The sequence below is a fragment of the Amphibalanus amphitrite genome, unplaced genomic scaffold, assembly GCF_019059575.1.
Source record: "Amphibalanus amphitrite isolate SeventyFive unplaced genomic scaffold, NRLGWU_Aamphi_draft 000006F_arrow, whole genome shotgun sequence".
In the NCBI taxonomy this organism is placed as follows: Eukaryota; Metazoa; Arthropoda; class Thecostraca; order Balanomorpha; family Balanidae; genus Amphibalanus; species Amphibalanus amphitrite.
This window is the reverse complement of record NW_024881502.1, coordinates 179,867-204,196: the sequence shown is the minus strand read 5'-3', so window position 1 is coordinate 204,196 and position 24,330 is coordinate 179,867. Positions and strand designations below refer to the sequence as shown.

Here is a 24,330-nt window from a genome sequence, read left to right as displayed (position 1 = left end):
ATTGGCTGGTGGGCCTATACTGTATCCGATAACAGTACACACTCCACTTACCGACGGCAGTGTACGTGTGCTGGATCCGGATACTCCACTGACTGGTGGGCCTATACTGTGTCCGGTAACATTACACACTCCCTGGCTGGTTGGCCAATACTGTGTCCGGTAACAGCAGAACACACTCCACTGGCCGACGGCAGTGTGGTAAGTCGGGAGCCATCCCGCCGGCCGACGGACTTGTGCTGGATCCTGCGGCAGTCCATTTGACTGACAGCCGTGTCACACAGGATACCAGTCAGTAGCAAGACTCACGCGAAATGGTCTCCGCCCCTGTCATCTCCCATCGGACTGGTGAACACTGCGTGCCGTCAGTATTCTCTCACGTCAGGGCGAATCTCGGTCCAATCACCAACGGCGCTTGCTTCCAGTGTTAGCTGCTGTTCGGGTCTGCAGTGGTAACTTCCTTCGCGGCCGTGAGTCGTGAGCTGCTGATTTATTTTACCGCTCTGGAATCTGGGCCGCCAACTGCGGTGCCCTTGTTCACTCACTCCGGTATGGAAGCGTGCGCCTGGCTCAGGGCGCGTGTACACTTTCCTGCATAACTGGCGGGCTGCGGCGCTTCTGCCGCGTAAGGCCGGGCTGCGGCTGCGGCTGTACCAGAGTGGCTCTCAGTCTCCTCACTATTGATGGCCGTTTGGGTCTGTAGAAATACGGCAATACGGCCGGGGCTCGGTATAAAGTGTTCAGTGGCATGTTTAGAGGCAGGAACTGTGATTAGACATCAGGAATTCCGTGTGTATTTCATCCATACATGATTTCATTCAAATATGCTATATTCATTTGTTCCGTCTGTACACTGTATTTAGACCTAGGAACAAACAAGTAAATACAACACGGCCCGACTCTCCGCGGCCCCCGGCTCCGACTGCCGGCCGACGCCGTTTCCGGCGGTAGGCAAGAATTCCGCAGCGCGCACGTGCACTCACGGCCGAGGTGACCTCCAGCCCAGTGTTCCGCGCAGCGACGGTATAGCACGGCGCTACTAATAGCCACTACTGAACACTCCTTCCCTCTGAGCTACAAGATAACTAAACCCTCCAACACTGATCCCACAGGGAACAAACACAAACACGAATCATAGCCACGTTACAGATCCAGGCGCACAGGGGCCCTACGAACGCGATGGGGCCGGCTCAGCGGCTCCGGTGCTCCACTCCCCTCGGAGCCCGGCGGCGAGGGACACGACGCACCGCGCACCGCGCTCTGCTGTGGAGCCGGCGATGGTGTGGCATCTCGAGACGCAGACGGCGACGCCGTCACACACATCGGTGGAGCTGGCGTATCGGGCAGCAGCGGCACCTGTGTCCCAGGAAGCGGCGGACCCGCCGGTGCCCTGAGCGGTGGCGGTGGCGGTGAGGACGCCACGACGAGCGGCGTTGGCGACGCGTGTGTGTTCCTACCCGGAGCGTGCGACAGCTGAGCAGCTAAAGTTGGCGGCTCTGGACGGTGGCTGGGCTGTGCACCGTCCGCTGGAGCCGGGGCGTAGCGAGTTCTCAGATGAGACCGGTGACGCTTGAACACTCGGCCATCCAGCAAGCGAACCTCACAGATCTGGCCTGCGACCGAGCTTACCACCGCCGGAACCCACTTCTGCTGCGATTGCGGGATAGCTGTGACGTATACCTCTTCACCAGCATGAAAGTGCCGGTCACGAGCACTCCGGTCCGAACGATCCTTCCACGTCTGTTGGTGAAGCTCGACCTTTGCGGTGAGATCGGGGTGCACCAGATCCATCATACTTCTCACCGAGCGTCCCAGCAGGAGCTCAGCCGGGGTACGACCTGTAGTAGAGTGTGGCGTGTTTCTGTACTTAAACAGAAACCGGGACAGGCGCGTCTGCAAACTCCCCTCCGACCGCTGTGCGATGCCGGACTTCACCACCTTCACTACCGCCTCGGCTTGGCCGTTTGAGGCGGGATGAAGAGGTGGGCTGAACCTGTGTACGATGCGGTTTCCCTTGATGAAGGTCTGAAACTCCGACGACGAGAAGGCTGTGCCATTGTCAGACACCAGGATTACCGGCAACCCATGCGTACTGAAGCTCATCCTCAGTTTCTCAATCGCCGCTGCTGAAGACGCTGAAGCACAGATATGCACGTCGCACCACTTCGAGTACGCGTCAACTACAACCAGTAGCTGCTTTCCCTCCACGGGGCCAGCAAAATCTACGTGCACCCTCTGCCACGGACGCTGAGGGAAAGTCCATGGCTGCGCTGGCACCTCCGGCTGCAGCCCACGATGGATCTGACACTGATGGCAAGTACGAACACACTCTTCAATCATGATATCGAGTTCGGGCCACCACACGTGGCTCCGAGCGAGTCGCTTCATCTGGTTTATGCCCGGATGGCCGTCGTGCAAGACTCCGAGTACCTGAGATCGGAGTGACGTCGGAATCACCATTCTGCAGCCCCACAGGACACATCCGTCCTGTAGGCTCAGCTCCTGCCGACGACGGTAGAAAGGCAGCAGGCCTTCGTCGTCAGGAGGCGTCTGTGGCCACCCGACTTGCAGGCACCGGAGCACCCTGGACAGGACCGGATCTCGACTCGTTTTCGCACGAATCTGGTCCACATCCACAACTCGAGACACGTCTTCCAGCATATTGGCGACGTCGCCAGGCACTGGGGCATCGGCCGGGACGACTGACAGTGGCAGGCGGCTGAGCCCGTCAGCGTTGCCAATGCTCTGTCCCGCTACATACTGCAACTGGTACTGATAACCAGCCAGGAGCAGCCGCCATCGAAGGATCCTGGGAGATACCGCGAGAGGTAGGGCTTTGTCGGCAGAAAGTAGTCCCACCAGAGGCTTGTGATCTGTTCGGATCAGGAAGGGGCGGCCGTAGAGGTACTGGTGAAACTTTCCAACACCGAACATGACTCCCAGGGCCTCCTTATCGAGTTGGCTGTAGTTACGCTCCGCATCATTCAGAGTCCGACTGGCGTACGCGATCGGCTGATCCCCATGCTCACCGCTGGGATGGCTGAGCACTGCTCCTAGGCCATAGGAGCTGGCGTCAGTGGTCAGAATCAGGGGTTTGGCCGGGTCGTAGTGAGTCAGCACTGGAGCTGAGACTAGTAGCTGCTTCGTCTGTAGAAAGGCGGCGCGCTCAGCAGCCCCCCAGACCCAGGCTGCTCCCTTCCGTTCCAGTGCATACAACGGGGCTGCCACAGTGGCCAGACCGGGAAGGAAGCGACCGTAGTATTGAAGAAGTCCCATGTAGGCCTTCAGCTCCGTCAAATTTCTCGGCTCCGGGGCCTCCTGCACAGCAGCTGTTTTCTCCGCCGTGGTTCGCACACCGGCGGCTGAGATGCTGAACCCGAGGTATTTAACCTCAGACGCCAGCCAGACCGACTTCTCCTCATTGACTCGGAGGCCTGCCGAGTTGAGACGGCGCAGCACCTCGCGAACATTTTCTCGGTGGGCAGCTGGGTTGGGGCCAGTCACAGCGATATCGTCGAGGAATACTGCTACGTTCGGTATCCCCGACAGCAACGTTTCCATTTCTCGCTGGAAGATCGAAACGGCGCTCTTGACGCCAAAGGCTAGCCGATTTGGACGAAACAGCCCTTTGTGTGTGTTGATGGTGAGCACTTCTTTGCTTGCCTCATCGAGCTCTAGCTGGAAGTAAGCCTCACGGAGATCGATCTTTGTAAACATCTTGCCGCCCGCCATGGCGGCGAACAGCTCGTCGACTCTCGGCAACGGATACTTTTCAAGCTGACTGGCTTTGTTAACCGTTTGGTCATAGCTTCCACAGAGCCGGAGGGTACCGTTGGCCTTTTTCACAGGCACCACTGGCGCAGCCCAGCGCGAGGTTTTCACTGGCTCCAGAATTCCTTCTGCGACTTGTCTCTCCAGTTCCTTTTCGATCTCCTCCCGCAGTGCAAAAGGTGGAGGCCGGTGTTTGAGAAAGATCGGCTTCACTGTCGGATCCATCTCAATAGACACCTTTCGGACATGATAGCGACCGATGTCCGGCTTGAAGAGGTCACTGAACTCGGCGCGGTCCTTCTGAAGAGCGGCTTCTAGATCTGTCTCTGGTGAGGAGAGGCTGTGCAGTGAGTCGACGCTGAAAAGGGACCTCCAATCCAGCTTAATCGCGAGCAGCCATTCTCGCCCCAGCAGAGGCGGCCCTGTCGTGTCTGCCACAACAACAGGTAGCATCGCCTTCTGATCCTGGTAGACGACTTCCACTGTGGCCACGCCCACCACTGGAACCTGCTCTCCAGTGTAAGTCCGCAGAGGACGATCCAACGGTTTCAAGTCAGGCTTGCTGACCCACATGCTGGTGAACATGGCCTTGCTGATGATGGAACGGCTGGCGCCCGTATCCACCTGCATGGTGATTGGCCTGCCATTCATTCGAACATCGACCACCACCGGGGCTGCTCTGTCAGATATCGTGTTGATGCCGTATGCCTCCTCTTCTTCGCCCTGGTGGGCTCCATCCCCTGTCTTGATATCTTCTGACACTTGATGCGCACTGTCTCTCAATTGTCGGCTTCGGTTTCGGCACGCACTTCTCGTGTGCCCGACTCCATGGCAGGCATAGCACTCGGCGTGTTTGAATGGGCAGTCTCCGCTAGCATGGCGCCTGCTGAGGCACCGATAGCACGCCGGCAACGGCGCAGCGCGAGGGGCTTGTCGTGACGCGCGGCTCCGGCCCGGGGTCGCTGACGGTGAGGGAACCCTTGGACTCTTGAGTTGGCCCACGGGGCTGCGAGCACTGACCACGATACTGAAACGCTGCCGTGGTCTGGCGATGCGCTATCATGTTCACACCCACCTCAAGTGGCTCAGTGGGCTGGGCGGCCGAATTCAAGCTCTCAACCTGAGCTCTGATTTGCTCTTCCTGCTTAGCCAGTTGCAAGGCTTCGTTAAGAGTCAGCGTCGGTTTTCCGAAGAATTTCTTTTGCAGCTCCCTGTCCGCACAGTGGGCTACAGCGCACTCCAGCACGACTGCGTCCCGCTGTTCGGCTGCATATTTACAGCGGTCTGCCTGGATACGGAGACGAGACACAAATTCTGCGAAGCTTTCCCCAGCCTTCCGGGCAATTGCATGGAGCTGAGCCCGCTCGTACGTAGGGTTTACTGCAGTGTCGAAATGCGCCGTCAGTTTAGCGGCCAGTCGGGCATACTCATCGGAGGCTTCTTCCGGTGCAGTGGTGGGTGGGTCGGGCAGTGTTCTGGCGAGCTCCTGGACTTCCAGCCCGAGCAGCGTGAGAACTGTTGCGGCTTTTCGGGCGCTTGAGGTGATATCTGAGGCTAGCATGTAGCATTCGCAGCCTCTGAGCCATCTTGCGAAGTCTTGGCCAGCCTCATAAGGCGGGGGCGTGGGCAAACCGTGCGATTGAGCCATTTCAATCAACGTAAGCGCGGGCGGCAGACGCGACAATTACGTTAGCTGCACGGTCGAGCGGGGCAGTTAAAATTGGCGGCGGCGGCTGAGCATACAGGCGCTGTGCAATCGATAAAAAAAAAGACTAAGCAAAACTAAGCGGGCTTGGCACTAAGCAAAAAGCGGCACGAGTCGACTCCATCTCGTCCTAGTCGTCACTTGTTCCGTCTGTACACTGTATTTAGACCTTGGAACAAACAAGTAAATACAACACGGCCCGACTCTCCGCGGCCCCCGGCTCCGACTGCCCAAGGCCCTATATACCAGGTAAGGACACCAGCCGTTTGACCTTGAACGCCGCCGGCCGGCCGATGACGTCATTGGAGGCAAGCCGGCTCGGCGGACACACAAGGCGAATGCATAACGGAGGGGCGTTGGAACGTTGCGGGAGCCGGGGAGATATTTTAATGTGGTTGCATACCACCATTGTTATGTTGATTGATCTACAGACTGCAATCTTTTAAACCTCGATGCATCCTAGGCCTGGATGGTGCGTACATTCGTGGAACGATCACCCCGTCCGACGTCCGTGGTCGAAGCTGTCATATAGTATTAAAGACACTAAGACGGCCGACGGGTGCAATAACGGCGATCTGATCCCGTCTCTGGCGAATCTAGAGGGGTCGTAAAGGCCGAATCTGACCGTCTATTTTTAGGGAAACGGGGTGGGTGAATTGACAACCGATGGCTTAAGAGATGATGAGAAGGGATCCCGTCGTCGATTGTTGTTTGACAGACAACACATGTTGTACTGGGCGTATGACCATCAGAGGTAATGCCTGAACGTAGGCAAGCATAATTGTTCTGTCATACTGTTTAGGAATATAGAATGGTAATGGAGATTATTGAGGATATGATCTCTACATTACAGGAATTCACTAATTACTACGGCCCATAGGGGCACCGCCGGAGCTGTTGTTTTGCCATCGGTCCCAGGCAACTCCAGGGAGCTGCAGTACCCGGCGGCCAAAGCGGCCACCTCGTCGACTCGCAGGTCCTGTGGGATTCCGTGATGCTTTAGTGCTTCACCCACAGAAGCACGGGCATAGCAGTAGGATGTGGGGCTAGGTGTCTGTCCACCTCTTCATTGAAAGAACAACGTATACAGCGCCTGGTCCCGCCGAAGCTCGGTATCGACCGTGACTTATTCACAACTGGCGGATCCAGGAAGCGGTCTTGGACACTGCGGGGGCTTACCCCAAAAAGGTTTCTCGGAATTAATTAAAAAAAAAAAACTCGGATTTCGATTCCTTGCGCACTGCTGTGCAGTGTGATTAACCAACATTTCCTCAGAAAAGTTGTGAAGTTTTCTCTGATTCTCGAAAAGCGATTTCGGGCGCTGCCAATGTGGGGGAAGACATTTGCCCCAAATGCCTTCCCCTGGATCCGCCAGTGGGTTGCCCCACTCCGAGCTTGACTAAAAACGTCTTCAAACCCCACCAGAAACCGATGGTAAGGTGAATTTAAATCCAATAACTCATCTCTGTCTGCCAGCCTAAATATACAACACATGGTACGGCACCCGGCCCTGTCTGAGCTATGAGCCGATCGCGATATTTTCGGCTTTCCCCATCCCAAGCTCGATTAGAAACGTTCTCCTTCCCCACCCGATTGCTGATGTCAATTCAAATTCAATACCTCATCTCTGTCTGCCCGACCATAACCCATTCATTGCACACCGTTCAGCGCCCCGCCCCGCCAGAAGTATCCTAGCGCGCTGAGCACTTGCCTCCAGCCGCGTCATCGCGAGGCCCCGCGCGGCCCATAAATTAATACATTGCGCGAATAGCCGTGTCACCCCCCTGCGACTGCCGGCCGACGCCGTTTCCGGCGGTAGGCAAGAATTCCGCAGCGCGCACGTGCACTCACGGCCGAGGTGACCTCCAGCCCAGTGTTCCGCGCAGCGACGGTATAGCACGGCGCTACTAATAGCCACTACTGAACATCATTGCACTGCTAATTTCTACCGAGGCGCTTGATATTGATTTGACAGATGACGCTCTCCTGTGTTTCCAAAACAAATCCATAGGGCTGTTCACGGCACCTGCTGACGGGCTGACTACTGCTGAATCCAGCTGACAAAATGCGTCAACCAATCAGCGTGGACCAGGGGAGGGGGGGGGAAGTCCACGGCCACGCTGAAGTCCACGGAGAAAAAGAAAAGAAACGAGCGTGCTGCCCATGACAAGAGGAAGCCGATGATACATACCCAATTAAGGTCCTAGGTCATTGGTTGACCTTCCAGGTCAGGTCAATTACCCAAAAGTCAGAAAAATCGGGACTTGAAAAAAATTTCGTAAAGTGAGGATATTATATTTTTTCAGGTTGCTCATTACTAATTTCATGTTAGTTATGAGCACAGATGATGTTTTCATGCTTTTAAGCCAAGTCGGGTCGGGTCAACCAGTAGGCGTCCTGCCGGCCATCCGTAGAAGGTGTCACCTTAACCTACCACTGACAACTTCGTAACATGATACGAGGGCATCAAAACTGCTTCGTAAATGTTCAAATAGGTGCTTAATTCGAAATCAGCTCCAAAAGCTACCATTGCAACATGCACAATTCAAAATGGTGAGCTTAAGTCATTAAAGGTCAGTGACCTTGACCTGATCTTCGTGTGACCTTTGCCCCCTGCATAATCCATGGGACCGACATCATTCACATGTTTGAAGGTTACAACCACAAAAAAAATACCTACTGGAAACGCGCGGATAATATGAGCTGACTCGCCGAATCACGGTTCCGGCCAAACATGTTCTCGAGAAACAAAGGTTATTTGGGTCGTGGTTATGAAATTTTCAGGGTAGGTATAAAGTTGATCAACTCGAGGGCACTGAAAGATTCGTGGCGATCAGCCGCTTTTTTCGCGAGCTAGGTATTCGGGAAAAATCTAGGGTTTCCTTCCTCCCTCCCCCCTTTAACCCGGCAGGCGGTGGGCCTCCCGGCCACCTTCCGCGCGGTGGCGGGGGCATTTTTTGCCCCCTCCCCCCGTATATCCGAAACAACTGGACGGATCCAGAAAATTCAAACGGTGTTCGATAGTCCTGTCAGATTTGTTGAGGGAAACCTAATTTCATTGACCTCGGGGTCACCGATGACGTCACAGGTCAGGTCAAAGATAAAATGTTTCACCGTTCACGGGGCTTCTAGCCCGCGCCCGGCTGGGGGTCCTGGATTTCCACGCCCTGCTGGGGGGGGGTGTTTGAACACCCCCCCTTGTAACTCGGCTCCTGGGCCACGTAGCGATACGCGGAAGGCGGCGTTCGAAAGAGCGTAAAAAATAATGACGAAATCACTTCGGTCAATTTTTTGGTCAGGTCAAAGGTCAGGTCACCAGAGGTCATTGAAAGCAAAATTTCGCCGATTTCCAGGTCGAATGTCGAAAATTTCCAAGAAGCCAACGCATAACTCGGGAACCAATAGAGCTACAGCGCCGCGGAAAAGTGCATTCGATAGCCCTATTAACGCCCTTTCTGAGTAATTCTCTCAGATTTGACCTAACGTCAACGGTTTTGCCTGCAGGGGGCAAAAACTGCAAAAATAGCCGATTTTTTCGGAAACAGTTTTTCTGCAATAACTTTTGACCCAAGCCTTGTACGAGCTTACTTTCACCGGCATCGTGTTCCCCTCGTCAAGACGCATCGAATGAACTATAACTTGACCTTGAAAGGTCAACTTGAAAATTTGACCTCAGGTCAAGGTCATGACCTGACCGGAAAGGGTCATGTTGCATATCAGTCGATCCGTATCGTCGAGCCGAACACATATAAGGCGTTTTCATCGCTCTAGCATGCCTCTATCAAAAGTTATTTGCGAAAAACTGTTAGATACCATTCGTGACCTAAGATGACCTCAGGGCACAAACAAGGGTCACGGACACCATTTTCATGTTCAGTGGGTCTAAACCACTTGTAATTCGGTGTTTGTGTGTGTTTATAATGTCTTTCGTCCAAAAGAGGCGCATTTCAATTTTCTCCCATTGACTTATAACCCAGCCAGCAATTTTGCTCCGGGCCCAAGCAGGCTCAAGTGCGGAATGCCCGAGATTTTTAGTCGGGCTAAAGTCGGCTAGGGCTTGGGCTAAAGTCGGCGTATGACACAGAAACGCCGACTAAAGCCCATGCTCTGCCGGAGGTATGCCCGCTCTGCGAGCTCCGGGCAGCCGTAGTTTAGCCCTAGTTGAGCGACGATTGGCGTTAGCCCGATTTAAGCCCGAACAGTGAATCCATTTATATAATGGAAATTACTCTGGGCCCGAGCGGGCTGAACTCCGGCAAGCCCACTCTGTGTGCCCTGTCTATCCCGACTTAAGCCATAGAAGTGAATGGGGTTTATACATTGCAAACTGCTGTGGCTTTGCTCGGGTTCGGCTCGAGTGACGGCTCCTGTTTTCTCAAGTCCCGACTTGACTTCATCTTGCTTTTGCTTCACACTGGATCAAGTAGCAAGGAGCAGCCAATGCACTTTCAGCAGGTTGTGTGGTTTTAATGCATATTTAAAATTGCTACGGTCACTAATATGTTCTGTTAACCGGTCATCGAGCATTGCGAAAGGAAAGTAGTGGTTGACTTTGATTGAATGTTTATTTCAAACGACTACAGACACGTCAAATGAAACACAAATACATGAAACAGTGGACTGCAAACTGCAGCAATAATATGGCATGAGTCATGAAAAAGCGCCACTAAAACTATAAATCAATCACAAGACCCGCTAGCCTTCCTCCCCGTTCGGCGTTCATAATACTTGGTTGAACACTTAACCGAAAGCATAAAGTAAGGACAGCAAGTAATCGCTCCTAAGACATAAAGCAATTAGCAAACAATCGTTTATAAAGAACTTCACTCTGGTGAATGGGAGCTTTGGAGGCGTCTGGCTCCTCCACACACACACATCTGCAGTAGGTGGTCGGCCAGCTTTCAGCGTTTCCGTATATGTAGGTAGGTATACCTACCTACTTAATTATAAGCAGGCAGTTTCCGCTAAACCACTTGGCGAGGGCGACAGCGGCGTCCACCCGGTCCTGGTTTGTATAACTATTCCATTTTTTGGAACAATTTCCTCTAATGGTACGTACCTGAAAAAGAGGTCAATTGGTTTAATTTACATTGCATGTTTGCTTCAGCTTGAAAAATAACTTATTGTTGCATTAATACTGTACCAGCACTTCTCATTGATCCGTATAAAATGTTCATTCGAATTTTTCAACGCGGACAGAGAATGAGCGTGCTCGGTGATAAGTAGATAAATATTTGTGTTTTGTATTTCATTTTCCTGGTTCAGAAGTGCTGGTATTTCACAAAGATATACATAAAGGCACAGAATGCGGCTTTTCTGAGCGAGGGTATAAGTCACCAGGCTGAACAGCTATTCAGCTTCATGTTTGATGGCGTGAAACTCAGTCAAAATAATGACGTTTACATACGATCAAGCGCACCATTCAATACAATTACCTACCGTAAAACTCCATGCCAGTCCACTTGATAAGAGCAATGAGCACTATCCCTTCTTCGCGCTGTCACACGCGTCCAAACATCAACCACCAAATGCCCCAACACCGGTGTGTCGTTTCGTCGCACAGCGCGCAGACTGTCACAAACGCTGCACATGATTGGCGCAGAACTGCGCATGCGCGAACAGCCGAACAAGTATGGCTAAACTCCGGCTTTACTCCAGTTAGCCGAAGGACACAGCCAGCTTGATCAGCCCGCGCTCCGCCCAAGTTAAGCCTGTTTTGGATGCGTGGGCAGATATCGGGCTGAGCTACTGCTATCCGCACGTGGGCATAGCTGCGGCATGCCCAAGCTCAGCCCTAGTAAAAAATACATTGGTTTTGATCAAAGTGGGCAAACCCAAGCTAAGCCCAAGCTGCCCGACGTTTGCCACAGTTCAGCCCAAGTGAATTGCTGGCTGGGAATGGGGAGGTCGCAAAATTGACCTGACCTTAGGTCATCGATATCAAAATTCTGAGATATACATTTTGTACATGCTATTGCTCTTAGCAATCACTGAAAGTTTCAAAGCGATCGGTCACTCGGTGTAGCTATGACAGACATTGAAACTTTTTATGAGGTGAGGTCACTTCAAGTGACCTGGTGACCTGACCTTGAATGACCTTGGTCTGAAATTTTCACAACATGTGTAGAATTGATGTATGATAAGGTGTACCAAAAACGGCGGCGCTCCGCGCCGCCGTTTTTGAGATATTCGCGAAAAACCACAAGGGGGGGTGTTCAAACACCCCCCCCCCAGCAGGGCGCGGGCTAGGGAAAGCGCTATAACACCGAGTAAAACGCATTTTGTCGAAAATCAGCGATAGGGCGTCAGTTGTCTAGTACATATGTTGCTATTAGAGGTCACTGGTCATACCAGGTCAGGTCACAGGTCAGGTCACCAAAGGTCACCACATGAACCCAACTTTACTAAGGTTGTGCGATGCATGTTTTATGGCCAGTTTCTCATTTCCAACTCAATGATGTTGGTTATAAGACCATCAGGTACGGTTTAGGTCACTTTCTGATGGAGGTCAGGTCAAGGTCAAGTCAAAAAGGTCAAATTTCAAAGTTGATATTTTTGCATAAAATGGGTATTGATTCGATGCAGCTCGTCACGGGGAGTGTAATGGTGGTCTTTGTTTTGCGCTACGAGGTCTAGAATTGCTAAAAATTGAGTTTCAAAATTTGACGTCATCAATTTTGAACAGTTTTTTTCGCTATAACTTGGCCAAAAAAAAAAAGAGGAATCGATTGCAAATTTGGTATTTAGATAGAAGACGGTAGGGACTATCACATATATTCCGTTTTTTCAAAATTCAAAAAACTTTTTGGATTTTTCGGCTATCATATTCAAAAAATTTATTTTTTGATTTTTGGGGTCAAAATCCAAAAATTTCAAAAATCTGAGATAGCAGTTTTGTAGCCCTCTAAATTGTACACCTTTTATGTCAAAAACATTTTTCTGTGTCTCTAAAGCTGTAGGCCTGACAGCTCTTCTCGCGAAGCCTTTTTTGGTTCGAAAATGGCAGAAATGACGTCACTCTGACGTCATTAGCGTCCAACCTATCATAGCATTTGGAAAATTTTTGGTCACAATGTGCAATAGCTATTCACGGGAGGGTACTGAAAGTTTGGTGACGATCGGCGCAGCGGTTCTCGAGATATATCGAAAAAAACTAAAGTGGGGGGGCAAAAAATGCCCCCCCCCATTAGCCTGGAAGGTTAAGTACGAGGGTTAAGGCAACGCTTTCTTCTCCGTCACCGGTCGGTTCTCTGTCACGATTGAACCGGTCGTTTAAACCTAGCAGTTTCGTTAAACGATATGAAGGTGGATTAGTTCCAATACGGTGCGTCCACGGTCGTCTGAAGCACCGGAGGTGTGAAATAATGCCGCACGTGGTGCACACTGCCTCTCCGTCACCCGGCGGTGCTGCCGGATTTAGTTGTTTGCACTAGGGTCGGTGTGCACTCAGCAGTTGATTTCCGGCGCCGGCTATAAGCGGCTGGTCACGTCGTGGTGTGGTGTGGGCATACAGACGAGGCGGGGATCTATGTCCACATCCGGTACCAGTCATCACATTCACCCAGGTGTCAATGGCTTCTGACCCCAGCCGGGTGCCGATCACCGACGGCCGACCGCCCCCGGAATCGGCCGTGCCAGGCGCCTCCGCACGAGAGGCGCCGGGCTATGGGCTTAGGGAGATCCGACTTTGTGGGAGCTCGTTGCAGCGTTTGTAGCTGAAAGGAATGCTGAGTAGCGATACTCTGTCGCGCTGTGGAAACCCTGCAATCCTTGACCCAAAAGTGTTGTGGTGGATTAGATCGTCATCTGCCGTGAGCCGTTTCTGATGTTTTGATTTTCCTGTTCTCAGGGGTCTGGTCAAGAAGTACATGCCAAAGAAGAAGGACGAGGAGGACGGACAGTAAGTACCGCTGCCAATTAATCGGGCTGTGGCTCACTCCTTCCCCTTGGAGTGGCCGTCCCTCAGTCCGTCTGGTCTGTCCGTGTAGCCGTCCCTCCGGCTGGTCTGTCGATACCGGGGAGGGGGATGACACGCCGCCCCTCTCCACACCTACCGCGCCCCTCCGCCGCCGTCTGATCGGCCGCCGCCGCCGCCCGGCTGTGCCGGTAAACCGCCGCCCGCCCGCTGCCTTTGTGACGCCGGTGATGCAGCGTTTCGCAACCTTGGCCGGGTCGTGCGCTGCTCGCGATCCGCGGAAACGCCGCAGCCCGGCAGCCGGCGCGCGGGCGGCGGGGTGCCGAGAGCAGGCCGGGCCGGGCCGCGGGAGCCGCCGCGGCAGTCGGCACCGTTAGCGGCCGGCTGGCAGGGGCGGAGCGGCGGGGAGCCGCCGCCCCGTGTCACCCCGGCGCGCTGCCGGTCCGGCCGCCGCGGCGACTGCTAACCGGTCAGGTGCACCCACCGCCGGCGGCTGTCAGATGCGCCCCGCCGACCGCCGGCGGCCGTCAGATGCGCCGCGCCTACCGCCTCCGGCCGTCAGATGCGCCGCGCCTACCGCCTCCGGCGTGAGGACGCGCTCGGCGGCTCCGCTCTCACTTTCAGCGGACGGTGGGGGCGGACGGCGGTGGGCGGGGCCGGCTGGGCGGTATCACGGGGCCGTCCGGCCCGCCCCGCCCGGCCAGTTATCGCGGGGACCGGAGAGTGTCGCTGGTGACCTCCGGCCGGCGACATTGGTCGGTGGCAGCGGCTCCAGCCGACCGGACAGCGGCTCCAGCCGACCGGAGTTTCGGAGATCGGCACGGTCGGGCGGCGGATTGGCGGCCATCCAGCCAGCTCCTCGTTTGCTACAATGGGGGTGGACTGTGGTGTGATGTAACCTGAGCGTCATCTGCTGCTCCACATTTCATGACCGCCTCATGGGTCATAAACTTGGTGAGCTAGGCACTATGAACTAAAACTAAGTCAAGGTCTCGCGCTCGTCCAAAGTTGTTTTGAAATTATCTCGAACTTGTTTGTGGTCAGGCCCGAACAGAGGTGGTCGAAAATGTTCTTCTCTTCTATTTGAGCTCCGGTCGGTCGCTCGGCTGTCAGAGGCCGGTGGTCGGTGGTCACTGGACCTTCCCGCGGGGTCGGGAGCCAGGCCGGGCCCGGACCCGGGTCGGTGGACGGTGGTCACTGTACCCTCCCGCGGGGTGGGAAGTCGGACCGGGCCCGGCAGACGGCCGGTGGTCGGTGGTCCCACAGCCGACGCGCCGCGCTGACACAGCGCCTGTGACACACCGCACCGGAACAGTCGCTGACGAGGCGTCCTGGCCCGTGAGTGGGCGGGCTCTGCGGCGGTCCCGGGCCGGCTCATCCTGTCCGGGAGACCGGCCCGCCCCTGACACTGACCGTCCTTGTCCTATAGTCCTTCCGGCCACATTCTACTGTAGCCTATCGTCCCGCGCCGCCCTGCCGTCCCCGCTGACAGAACTGAGCCCGTGTCAGTGTGCGGCGATACGACACTAGCCGCACCGGCGCCACCTGATAGTATTCCCCCCACCCCCCGCCCCCTCCCCCGTCCGACACAAGGGTGCCACAGGACGGCGATAATCCGACCAACAACAAAAATACCCTCGGTGCAAGTAAAGCAGCACAGTGCCTTCCACCCAAGGCAAACTTGTCAAGTAGACAAATAATGCGAGGAGTCTAGGACGGGTCGGAGTTTTCCCATATCCGGGGGCGCGGTGATCGACATGGGTCTGTAGTGGCATGACTCAAATGTGTGTCGCCGATGTCCCAGTCGGCTGGACTCCGCCCTGGCCGCCAGCTCAGCGCTCTCGCTCCATGTCGGGCACAGACCGGGCAGTCGGTACAGACTAGTGATGTCAATTACGGAAAATCGGAATACCGATACCAAACCAAATACCAACCAAAACCACGGGGAAATACCGAAACCAAACCAACTTGGGAAAATGAGGGAAATACCAACTTTTTACCGATTTCTTAGCCTCTTATACATTAGTGAGGGTTTATGATACCGACAAAATACCAAACACATTACGATTGAAATACCAAATACCAAGTTGGTATCGGTTTGGTATCGGTATACCAAAATGTTGGTATCCGATTGACATCTCTAGTACAGACCGTCAGCGGTGTCTGTTCATACGCAATGACTCACGGTCACCGGCGCCCAGCCGTCACCGCGCCCCGGCCCCGGCGGCACTGTAAACGGAGCGCCCACCTCCGGCGCAGCGGCAGCGGAGGTGGCACAGGGGATCGTGGCGTGGATGTCGGAAGTCGGTGTCCCGCTTCAGCTCAGCCCAGACCCCAGGTACTGGACTACTCCCCAGTACCCCCGGCTACTCCCCAGTAGCCGTGCGCTCGGTCCCGGCTGTATGTTGGGCTAACGCGCTGTGTCGACTGGGGAGGCGTGACCTGGCTCCCCAAGATTTACCGCTAGTGCCTAGTATGCACTTGAAAGGACCGCGGCGCTGAGCGTATAGTCATTTTGTATGGCTCGCGACTGGTTGATTATCACCCTAGCTGTGGTCCCTGGGTCAGTGAGTCCCAGTGGATCCCGACGATCGGCAGCGGGCCCCGGGTGACTGTCGCGTCGCCAGGTGACTGTCGCAGGTTAGTCGTCACCGGTAGCAGGCACAGTATAACCGTCACCGGTGGCGGGCCCCGGGTGACTGTCGTCGGTGGCGGGCCCCGGGTGACTGTTGCCGGCGGAGTGGGGCTGGCGCGGCGGGCTCACCTCCGTCCGCCGGCGGTGATTTAAATCCTCCGTCCGACCGGTCTCAGCCCGGGGCCGTCCCGTCGTCTCAGCCCGGCCAGCTCGGGTTGTGAGGCACGCCACCGTGCCGCAGCAGGACAGGCCCACGCGCCGGATCACCCTACTACGGCCAGGTCGAGGACTGTAGTGTCCGATTGTGTGTGTGGGCGGGGGTGTCGGAGGCCCTGCGGACAGGGACAGTGGCCGCCGGCCGGCCGGCCCGCACGGCTGGGCGGTGACGACGGACACCGGAGTGCCGCGGGCGGCCGGCTGGCTGCAGGTAACCGCTCCCACCGTGTCGCGCCGCCGGCTGAAGACGCCTCCCCCAGGGGCGGGATCCCGGACCACTGCACTGTGGATGCCCTCAGCGGCCGGCGCATTGCACAATACCGTACCGCGCTGTACCGCATCCTATCGTACCATACTGTAACTGCCGTGGTGTACCGTAGCGGGTGACGATTATGTCCTGGTAGGTACAGGTCACCACCCTTTCCGTTCATATCACGGGCGGTACATATCATGTACCGCCCGTGTTCATATTGCTATCCGGTATAGGCCACGGCCGCGGAGGATCGAATGGTATACGTAGATTGTAGACTAGAGGCACCGACCGTCCAGTGCAGGCATAGGTCACGGACCGAGCGATACTGCACCATCGGCCGTCCGGGGCACGGGCCGAGCGATACTAAACCACTGCACCGGCCGTCCGGGCCACGGACCGAGCGATAGTAAACCACCGGCCGGCCGGTGCAGGCATAGACCACGGGCCGGCCGGGACTGAGCCGCCGGCCGCTGCCCACCGCGCCGGCCCGAAAAAAGCCGACTGGTCACACGGGTACGGAAACGCTGGTGAGCCGGCGGTGGCAGTGCCTTCCGAGGAGGGCCGGTAGCCGCGGCGCTGGCCACGGCGCGGCTGCGGGCGGCCGGTCCGCCGCCCAGCCGCCCGGCCCCGGTGGCGCCCGGTGTCCGGTCGGCCGCCGGCCTGCCGGGATCAGCCGGGAGTCGGTGGCTGCGCACCGTGCACCCTGCACTGTGCAGGTGGACAGCCTGACCCGGCGGTACGGCTTCACCGTGCAACGAGCGGGGCGGGGCTGAGTGCCGGTCTCCGGAGACCCCTGGCCGGGCGGCGGGCCGGGGTGCCATACTGGGCTAGGCCACGGCGCCTTCCGGAACGGACTACGGCGCCTCAGTGGGCGGGCCGCGGCCGTGGCCGAGTCTATGAGAGCGAGTAGCGCGCGGGCCGACCCTGATCGCCGGCACCGTTAGCTGCCGCCGAGCCGCGCTGGACGCTGGACGCTGCCGCCGCGGTCGGCTGAAGCCCGGACGCTGGTCAGGCCGCCGCCGCTCTGCTACATGTCTTCCGCGAATGTAGATCATCAAATGGCATCCAGAACAGAACGCGGAAGATCGGAGCTGCCGCGTTCTGACGCCTTTTACTGGGCTATCGATCATTGCTAACGCGCCTGTCAACAATGTTCCGTTGATAGTAGGTATGACACTTCCTTTAGTGTCTGCTGATTATAGATTGGGTATCTTGTCGTGTGTCACTCGCAGTCATTTTCCGCCGGGCCGAGGTGCTGCAGGACCGACTGGGTATTGTTTGTTGTGCCGGGCCGAGGTGCTGCGACCGACTGGGTATTGTTGGTTGTGCCGGGCCGAGGTGCTGGGACCGACTGGATATTGTTTGTTGTGGCGGTGCCGTCCACGTCAGCATAGGTCCGCCGGGCGGTCAGCAGAGGTGGTCCGTCAGCGCCGCCCTCTAGCCAGTCTCTATCAGAGGAGGTGGTCCGTCAGCGCCGCTGGTCGGTCAGCAGAGGTGGCCCGTCAGCGCGGTCCGCCAGCAGAGGTGGCCTGTCAGCGCGGTCCGCCGGCCGACCGGTCAGCAGAGGTGGCCTGCGCCCGCTCCGGACCCGTGTCGCGCGGTGTAGATTCGACACCCATTGTCTCCCGGTATGGTCCGGCGCACCTTCCCCTCACCGCCGGAGGGCTCAGCGCCGCGGAAGGAAAACGGTTCGGAGCGGGCCGCTGAGGGGGGCCACCGCCGCCGGTCGGCCGCCGGGGGACCGCTGCCGCCCAGTCAGCCGAGCCGACCCCAGCGGGCCGCCGCCGGTGTTTATATTGATGTCTCTCGAGCGCGCACGGTAATGGGACAATGATTGGACGGCGCCTTCCACCGGCGCGGGCCGATGAGCTCCGTCAGGAACATTAGACTGAAACACCTCGCCACATCACATCGGTGTAAGAGTGAGAATGTTTGCCACAACAGGTATTGGTAGTATTGCCTGGGGACACCACCTGCTCGGGTTGCGGGGATACCGCTTTGGTGACCGGTCGCCCACTGGTCCGGTGACCGGTCACATATTGGTGTTGTGCCCGGTCTTACACCGGCCTGGGGACCGGTCACACGCTGGTTTGGTCCGTTATGCTGTAATCTTTACGGTGTTGGCCTATGGTATCGATTGTTAGACCGTGCTGTGCTGCGCCGGCCTGTGATACCCTTTGCTTATCTTTGGTGGCCTGTTGTGTTGTGCGCTGACGTTTGGTGACCTCCAGTTTCTGGTGACCTGTGCCCACCTTTAGTGACCTGCCATGACCTATACCTCCCTGGGCCGACCTGCGTCGGTCGGTACTGCTGTACGCTGACCTCTGCTGACGTTTGTTGACCTACTGTGACCGGTGTTGGCGCGGCAGGTTCTCGGTACAGTCGGCCTACCGGCGGCTGCTCGCCGAGGTGGGAGACCTGGCCGGACAGCACGAGGTGGTGGCCGAACAGCTGGCAGACAGCGTAGCCGCCGACATCAGCGCCGAGGTCAAGACACTCAAGGAGGAGCGCAAACGGGTCAGTCAGTCGGTGGGGGACAGAGGGGGGGTCGCCAGCGGCAGAGCACTGTCACCGCCCGCCGCACACCGAGGGCAGACAGGCACCGAGGCTCCGACAGGAGACTTTAGTACACAGACACGGACAGTCGGTGTCCCCGACAGGAGACTTTAGTACACAGACACGGACAGTCGGTGTCCCCGACAGACAGTCACCGAGGCTGCGACAGGAGACTTTAGTACACAGACACGGACAGTCGGTGTCCCCGACAGACAGTCACCGAGGCTGCGACAGGAGACTTTAGTACACAGACACGGACAGTCGGTGTCCCCGACAGACAGTCACCGAGGCTGCGACAGGAGACATTAGTACACAGACACGGACAGTCGGTGTTCCCGACAGACAGTCACCGAGGCTGCGACAGGAGACATTAGTACACAGACACGGACAGTCGGTGTCCCTGGCAGACAGCAGACATGTCCGTCCCCTTCCCTGGCTGACTCGTTCTGTCGCCGGTCTGCCTGTGATGTGTGCTCTGTCGGCGCTGCCGCCGCCGGCTGCTGGCAGACAGACGATGTGGAGCGGCCCGGCGGCCGGCCGGGTGACCGCAGTCTCGGCGGCGGCGACCGGAGGTCGACGGTGCTGCAACGGGTCGAGCCCTCCGACCCGGCTGGCACACCGCACCGCGGCCGGCGCCCCTCTGCTCCGTCCGTCACTCTCCCGCCCCGCTCTCTAACCAGCCAGCGAGCGGCGACAGACAGACAGACAGACAGACAGACAGACAGACAGACAGACAGACAGACAGACAGACAGACAGACAGACAGACAGACAGACAGACAGACAGACAGACAGACAGACAGACAGACAGACAGACAGACAGACAGACAGACAGGACAGGACAGGACAGGACAGGACAGGACAGGACAGGACAGGACAGGACAGGACAGGACAGGACAGGACAGGACAGGACAGGACAGGACAGGACAGGACAGGACAGGACAGGACAGGACAGGACAGGACAGGACAGGACAGGACAGGACAGGGCAGGACAGGACAGGACAGGACAGGACAGGACAGGACGGACGGACGGACGGGCAGTCAGACTGGCAGACTAGCAGACTGGCAGACTGGCAGACGCAGACACTAGACAGGCAGGCAGACGCAGGCAGGCAGACTGGCAGACTGGCAGACGCAGACACTAGACAGGCAGGCAGACGCAGGCAGGCAGACAGACACAGGGCGACACAGGCCGACACAGGCAGACAGACAGACAGACGGCTCTGATCTGGTCTGCTGTGCCGTATCCTGGTTTATCATAACATTTAGTGTTTGTACCTGTCCCACCTTGCAGTATTTCTTATCATTTTCTTGTAATTGGTTGTTTAGCGCGTTTTTCGCTGCATTTGGCGTTGACTGGCACTGGCGGATTCTGTACCGATCTCGTCAGATGTCCACTGTCAAATGTCATCACCGTGTGTCCCCGTATTGCCCTGCGCCCTGACTGGCCGACTGTTCAGCCAGCCTGTGTTGACCTGTTGTCCCTGTCCGCCCGGCGATATGTCTCGCTCTGTCCAGTGGTGGTCCCTCTCAGCCCCGTGCTGTCCTGTGGTGCGGTGTCTAACTGTGTTCTGTACTGTGCTGTCCTGTGGTGCGGTGTCTAACTGTGTTCTGTACTGTGCTGTCCTGTGGTGCGGTGTCTAACTGTGTTCTGTACTGTGTTGTCCTGTGGTGCGGTGTCTAACTGTGTTCTGTGCTGTGAGAGTGTCTCCCGTGCTGTCCTGTGAGCGGTGTCTAACTGTATGTTCTGTACTGTGAGAGTGTCTCCCGTGCTGTCCTGTGGTGCGGTGTCTAACTGTGTTCTGTACTGTGCTGTCCTGTGGTGCGGTGTCTAACTGTGTTCTGTACTGTGCTGTCCTGTGGTGCGGTGTCTAACTGTGTTCTGTACTGTGCTGTCCTGTGGTGCGGTGTCTAACTGTGTTCTGTACTGTGCTGTCCTGTGGTGCGGTGTCTAACTGTGTTCTGTACTGTGTTGTCCTGTGGTGCGGTGTCTAACTGTGTTCTGTGCTGTGAGAGTGTCTCCCGTGCTGTCCTGTGAGCGGTGTCTAACTGTATGTTCTGTACTGTGAGAGTGTCTCCCGTGCTGTCCTGTGGTGCGGTGTCTAACTGTGTTCTGTACTGTGCTGTCCTGTGGTGCGGTGTCTAACTGTGTTCTGTACTGTGTTGTCCTGTGGTGCGGTGTCTAACTGTGTTCTGTGCTGTGAGAGTGTCTCCCGTGCTGTCCTGTGAGCGGTGTCTAACTGTATGTTCTGTACTGTGAGAGTGTCTCCCGTGCTGTCCTGTGGTGCGGTGTCTAACTGTGTTCTGTACTGTGCTGTCCTGTGGTGCGGTGTCTAACTGTGTTCTGTACTGTGCTGTCCTGTGGTGCGGTGTCTAACTGTGTTCTGTACTGTGCTGTCCTGTGGTGCGGTGTCTAACTGTGTTCTGTACTGTGCTGTCCTGTGGTGCGGTGTCTAACTGTGTTCTGTACTGTGCTGTCCTGTGGTGCGGTGTCTAACTGTGTTCTGTACTGTGCTGTCCTGTGGTGCGGTGTCTAACTGTGTTCTGTACTGTGCTGTCCTGTGGTGCGGTGTCTAACTGTGTTCTGTACTGTGCTGTCCTGTGACGCGGTGTCTAACTGTGTTCTGTACTGTGCTGTCCTGTGGTGCGGTGTCTAACTGTGTTCTGTACTGTGCTGTCCTGTGGTGCGGTGTCTAACTGTGTTCTGTACTGTGCTGTCCTGTGGTGCGGTGTCTAACTGTGTTCTGTACTGTGCTGTCCTGTGGTGCGGTGTCTAACTGTGTTCTGTACTGTGCTGTCCTGTGGTGCGGTGTCTAACTGTGTTCTGTACTGTGCTGTCCTGTGACGCGGTGTCTAACTGTGTTCTGTACTGTGCTGTCCTGTGGTGCGGTGTCTAACTGTGTTCTGTACTGTGCTGTCCTGTGGTGCGGTGTCTAACTGTGTTCTGTACTGTGCTGTCCTGTGGTGCGGTGTCTAACTGTGTTCTGTACTGTGCTGTCCTGTGGTGCGGTGTCTAACTGTGTTCTGTACTGTGCTGTCCTGTGGTGCGGTGTCTAACTGTGTTCTGTACTGTGCTGTCCTGTGGTGCGGTGTCTAACTGTGTTCTGTACTGTGCTGTCCTGTGGTGCGGTGTCTAACTGTGTTCTGTACTGTGCTGTCCTGTGGTGCGGTGTCTAACTGTGTTCTGTACTGTGCTGTCCTGTGGTGCGGTGTCTAACTGTGTTCTGTACTGTGCTGTCCTGTGGTGCGGTGTCTAACTGTGTTCTGTACTGTGCTGTCCTGTGGTGCGGTGTCTAACTGTGTTCTGTACTGTGCTGTCCTGTGACGCGGTGTCTAACTGTGTTCTGTACTGTGCTGTCCTGTGGTGCGGTGTCTAACTGTGTTCTGTACTGTGCTGTCCTGTGGTGCGGTGTCTAACTGTGTTCTGTACTGTGCTGTCCTGTGGTGCGGTGTCTAACTGTGTTCTGTACTGTGCTGTCCTGTGGTGCGGTGTCTAACTGTGTTCTGTACTGTGCTGTCCTGTGGTGCGGTGTCTAACTGTGTTCTGTACTGTGCTGTCCTGTGACGCGGTGTCTAACTGTGTTCTGTACTGTGCTGTCCTGTGGTGCGGTGTCTAACTGTGTTCTGTACTGTGCTGTCCTGTGGTGCGGTGTCTAACTGTGTTCTGTACTGTGCTGTCCTGTGGTGCGGTGTCTAACTGTGTTCTGTACTGTGCTGTCCTGTGACGCGGTGTCTAACTGTGTTCTGTACTGTGCTGTCCTGTGACGCGGTGTCTAACTGTGTTCTGTACTGTGCTGTCCTGTGACGCGGTGTCTAACTGTGTTCTGTACTGTGCTGTCCTGTGACGCGGTGTCTAACTGTGTTCTGTACTGTGCTGTCCTGTGACGCGGTGTCTAACTGTGTTCTGTACTGTGCTGTCCTGTGACGCGGTGTCTAACTGTGTTCTGTACTGTGCTGTCCTGTGACGCGGTGTCTAACTGTGTTCTGTACTGTGCTGTCCTGTGACGCGGTGTCTAACTGTGTTCTGTACTGTGCTGTCCTGTGACGCGGTGTCTAACTGTGTTCTGTACTGTGCTGTCCTGTGACGCGGTGTCTAACTGTGTTCTGTACTGTGCTGTCCTGTGACGCGGTGTCTAACTGTGTTCTGTACTGTGCTGTCCTGTGACGCGGTGTCTAACTGTGTTCTGTACTGTGCTGTCCTGTGGTGCGGTGTCTAACTGTGTTCTGTACTGTGCTGTCCTGTGGTGCGGTGTCTAACTGTGTTCTGTACTGTGCTGTCCTGTGGTGCGGTGTCTAACTGTGTTCTGTACTGTGCTGTCCTGTGGTGCGGTGTCTAACTGTGTTCTGTACTGTGCTGTCCTGTGACGCGGTGTCTAACTGTGTTCTGTACTGTGCTGTCCTGTGACGCGGTGTCTAACTGTGTTCTGTACTGTGCTGTCCTGTGACGCGGTGTCTAACTGTGTTCTGTACTGTGCTGTCCTGTGGTGCGGTGTCTAACTGTGTTCTGTACTGTGCTGTCCTGTGAGCGGGTGTCTAACTGTGTTCTGTGCTGTGAGAGTGTGTATTTATGTGCCGGTCGTCCCGTGTTGTCCTGTGACCGGGTGTGTGACTGTGAGCTCTGTACTGTGGGACTGTATGTGCCCAGTCGTCCTGTGTCGGCCTGTGACTGTGAGCTCTGTACTGTGAGACTGTCTCTATGTGCCGGTCGTCCTGTGTCGGCCTGTGACTGTGAGCTCTTTACTGTGAGACTGTCTGAATGGTTGTCCCGTGTTGTCCTGTGACCGGGTGTGTGACTGTGAGCTCTGTACTGTGCCAGTCGTCCTGTGTTGCCCTGTGACCGGTCTGTAACTGTATGTTCTGTTCCCGACCCACCAGATGCTGCAGGAGGGTAACCGGCTGGTGGTGCAGCTGCAGGCACAGCGGCTCCAGCTCGACAAGTCCAAAAAGAACTACGAAAAGGCCTTCCGCGAGGCGGAAAAGGTACTGAATAGGAGGGAGGAGGAGGATACTTAATGAGAGCGAGGGAGGAAGAGGGAGGATACTGAACGGGAGGGAGGGAGAGGGAGGAGGAGGAAAGGCGGAAAGGTAGTTACGGTACGGGAGGGAGGGACAGGGAGGGAGACTAGCGGCCGACTGATGCACGATAGACCGTGTCAGCCGGCCGGGCCGATGGAATTGCATCCGTCTCGTCTCTGATAAAATTGCCTAGGAATGTGATGCCGGTCGAGTTATTTCGGTGATGGCCTATTGCGCTAATCAATAGCTAATGTCTTACAGGGTCATT

General features: G+C 56.2%; 1 protein-coding gene across 14 annotated transcripts in view; it reads left to right on the top strand.

Moving 5' to 3' along the window:
- LOC122377809 (formin-binding protein 1-like) overlaps positions 1 to 24,330 on the top strand; it is a 39,779-nt gene that overhangs the window by 3,151 nt on the left and 12,298 nt on the right. For all 14 annotated transcript variants that reach the window (XM_043358295.1, XM_043358258.1, XM_043358340.1 and 11 more), the window contains 3 exons: positions 13,323 to 13,373; positions 18,862 to 19,009; positions 23,922 to 24,026. In XM_043358295.1, the coding sequence (XP_043214230.1) occupies positions 13,323 to 13,373; positions 18,862 to 19,009; positions 23,922 to 24,026 (304 nt within the window). The remainder of the gene's footprint in view (positions 1 to 13,322; positions 13,374 to 18,861; positions 19,010 to 23,921; positions 24,027 to 24,330) is intronic.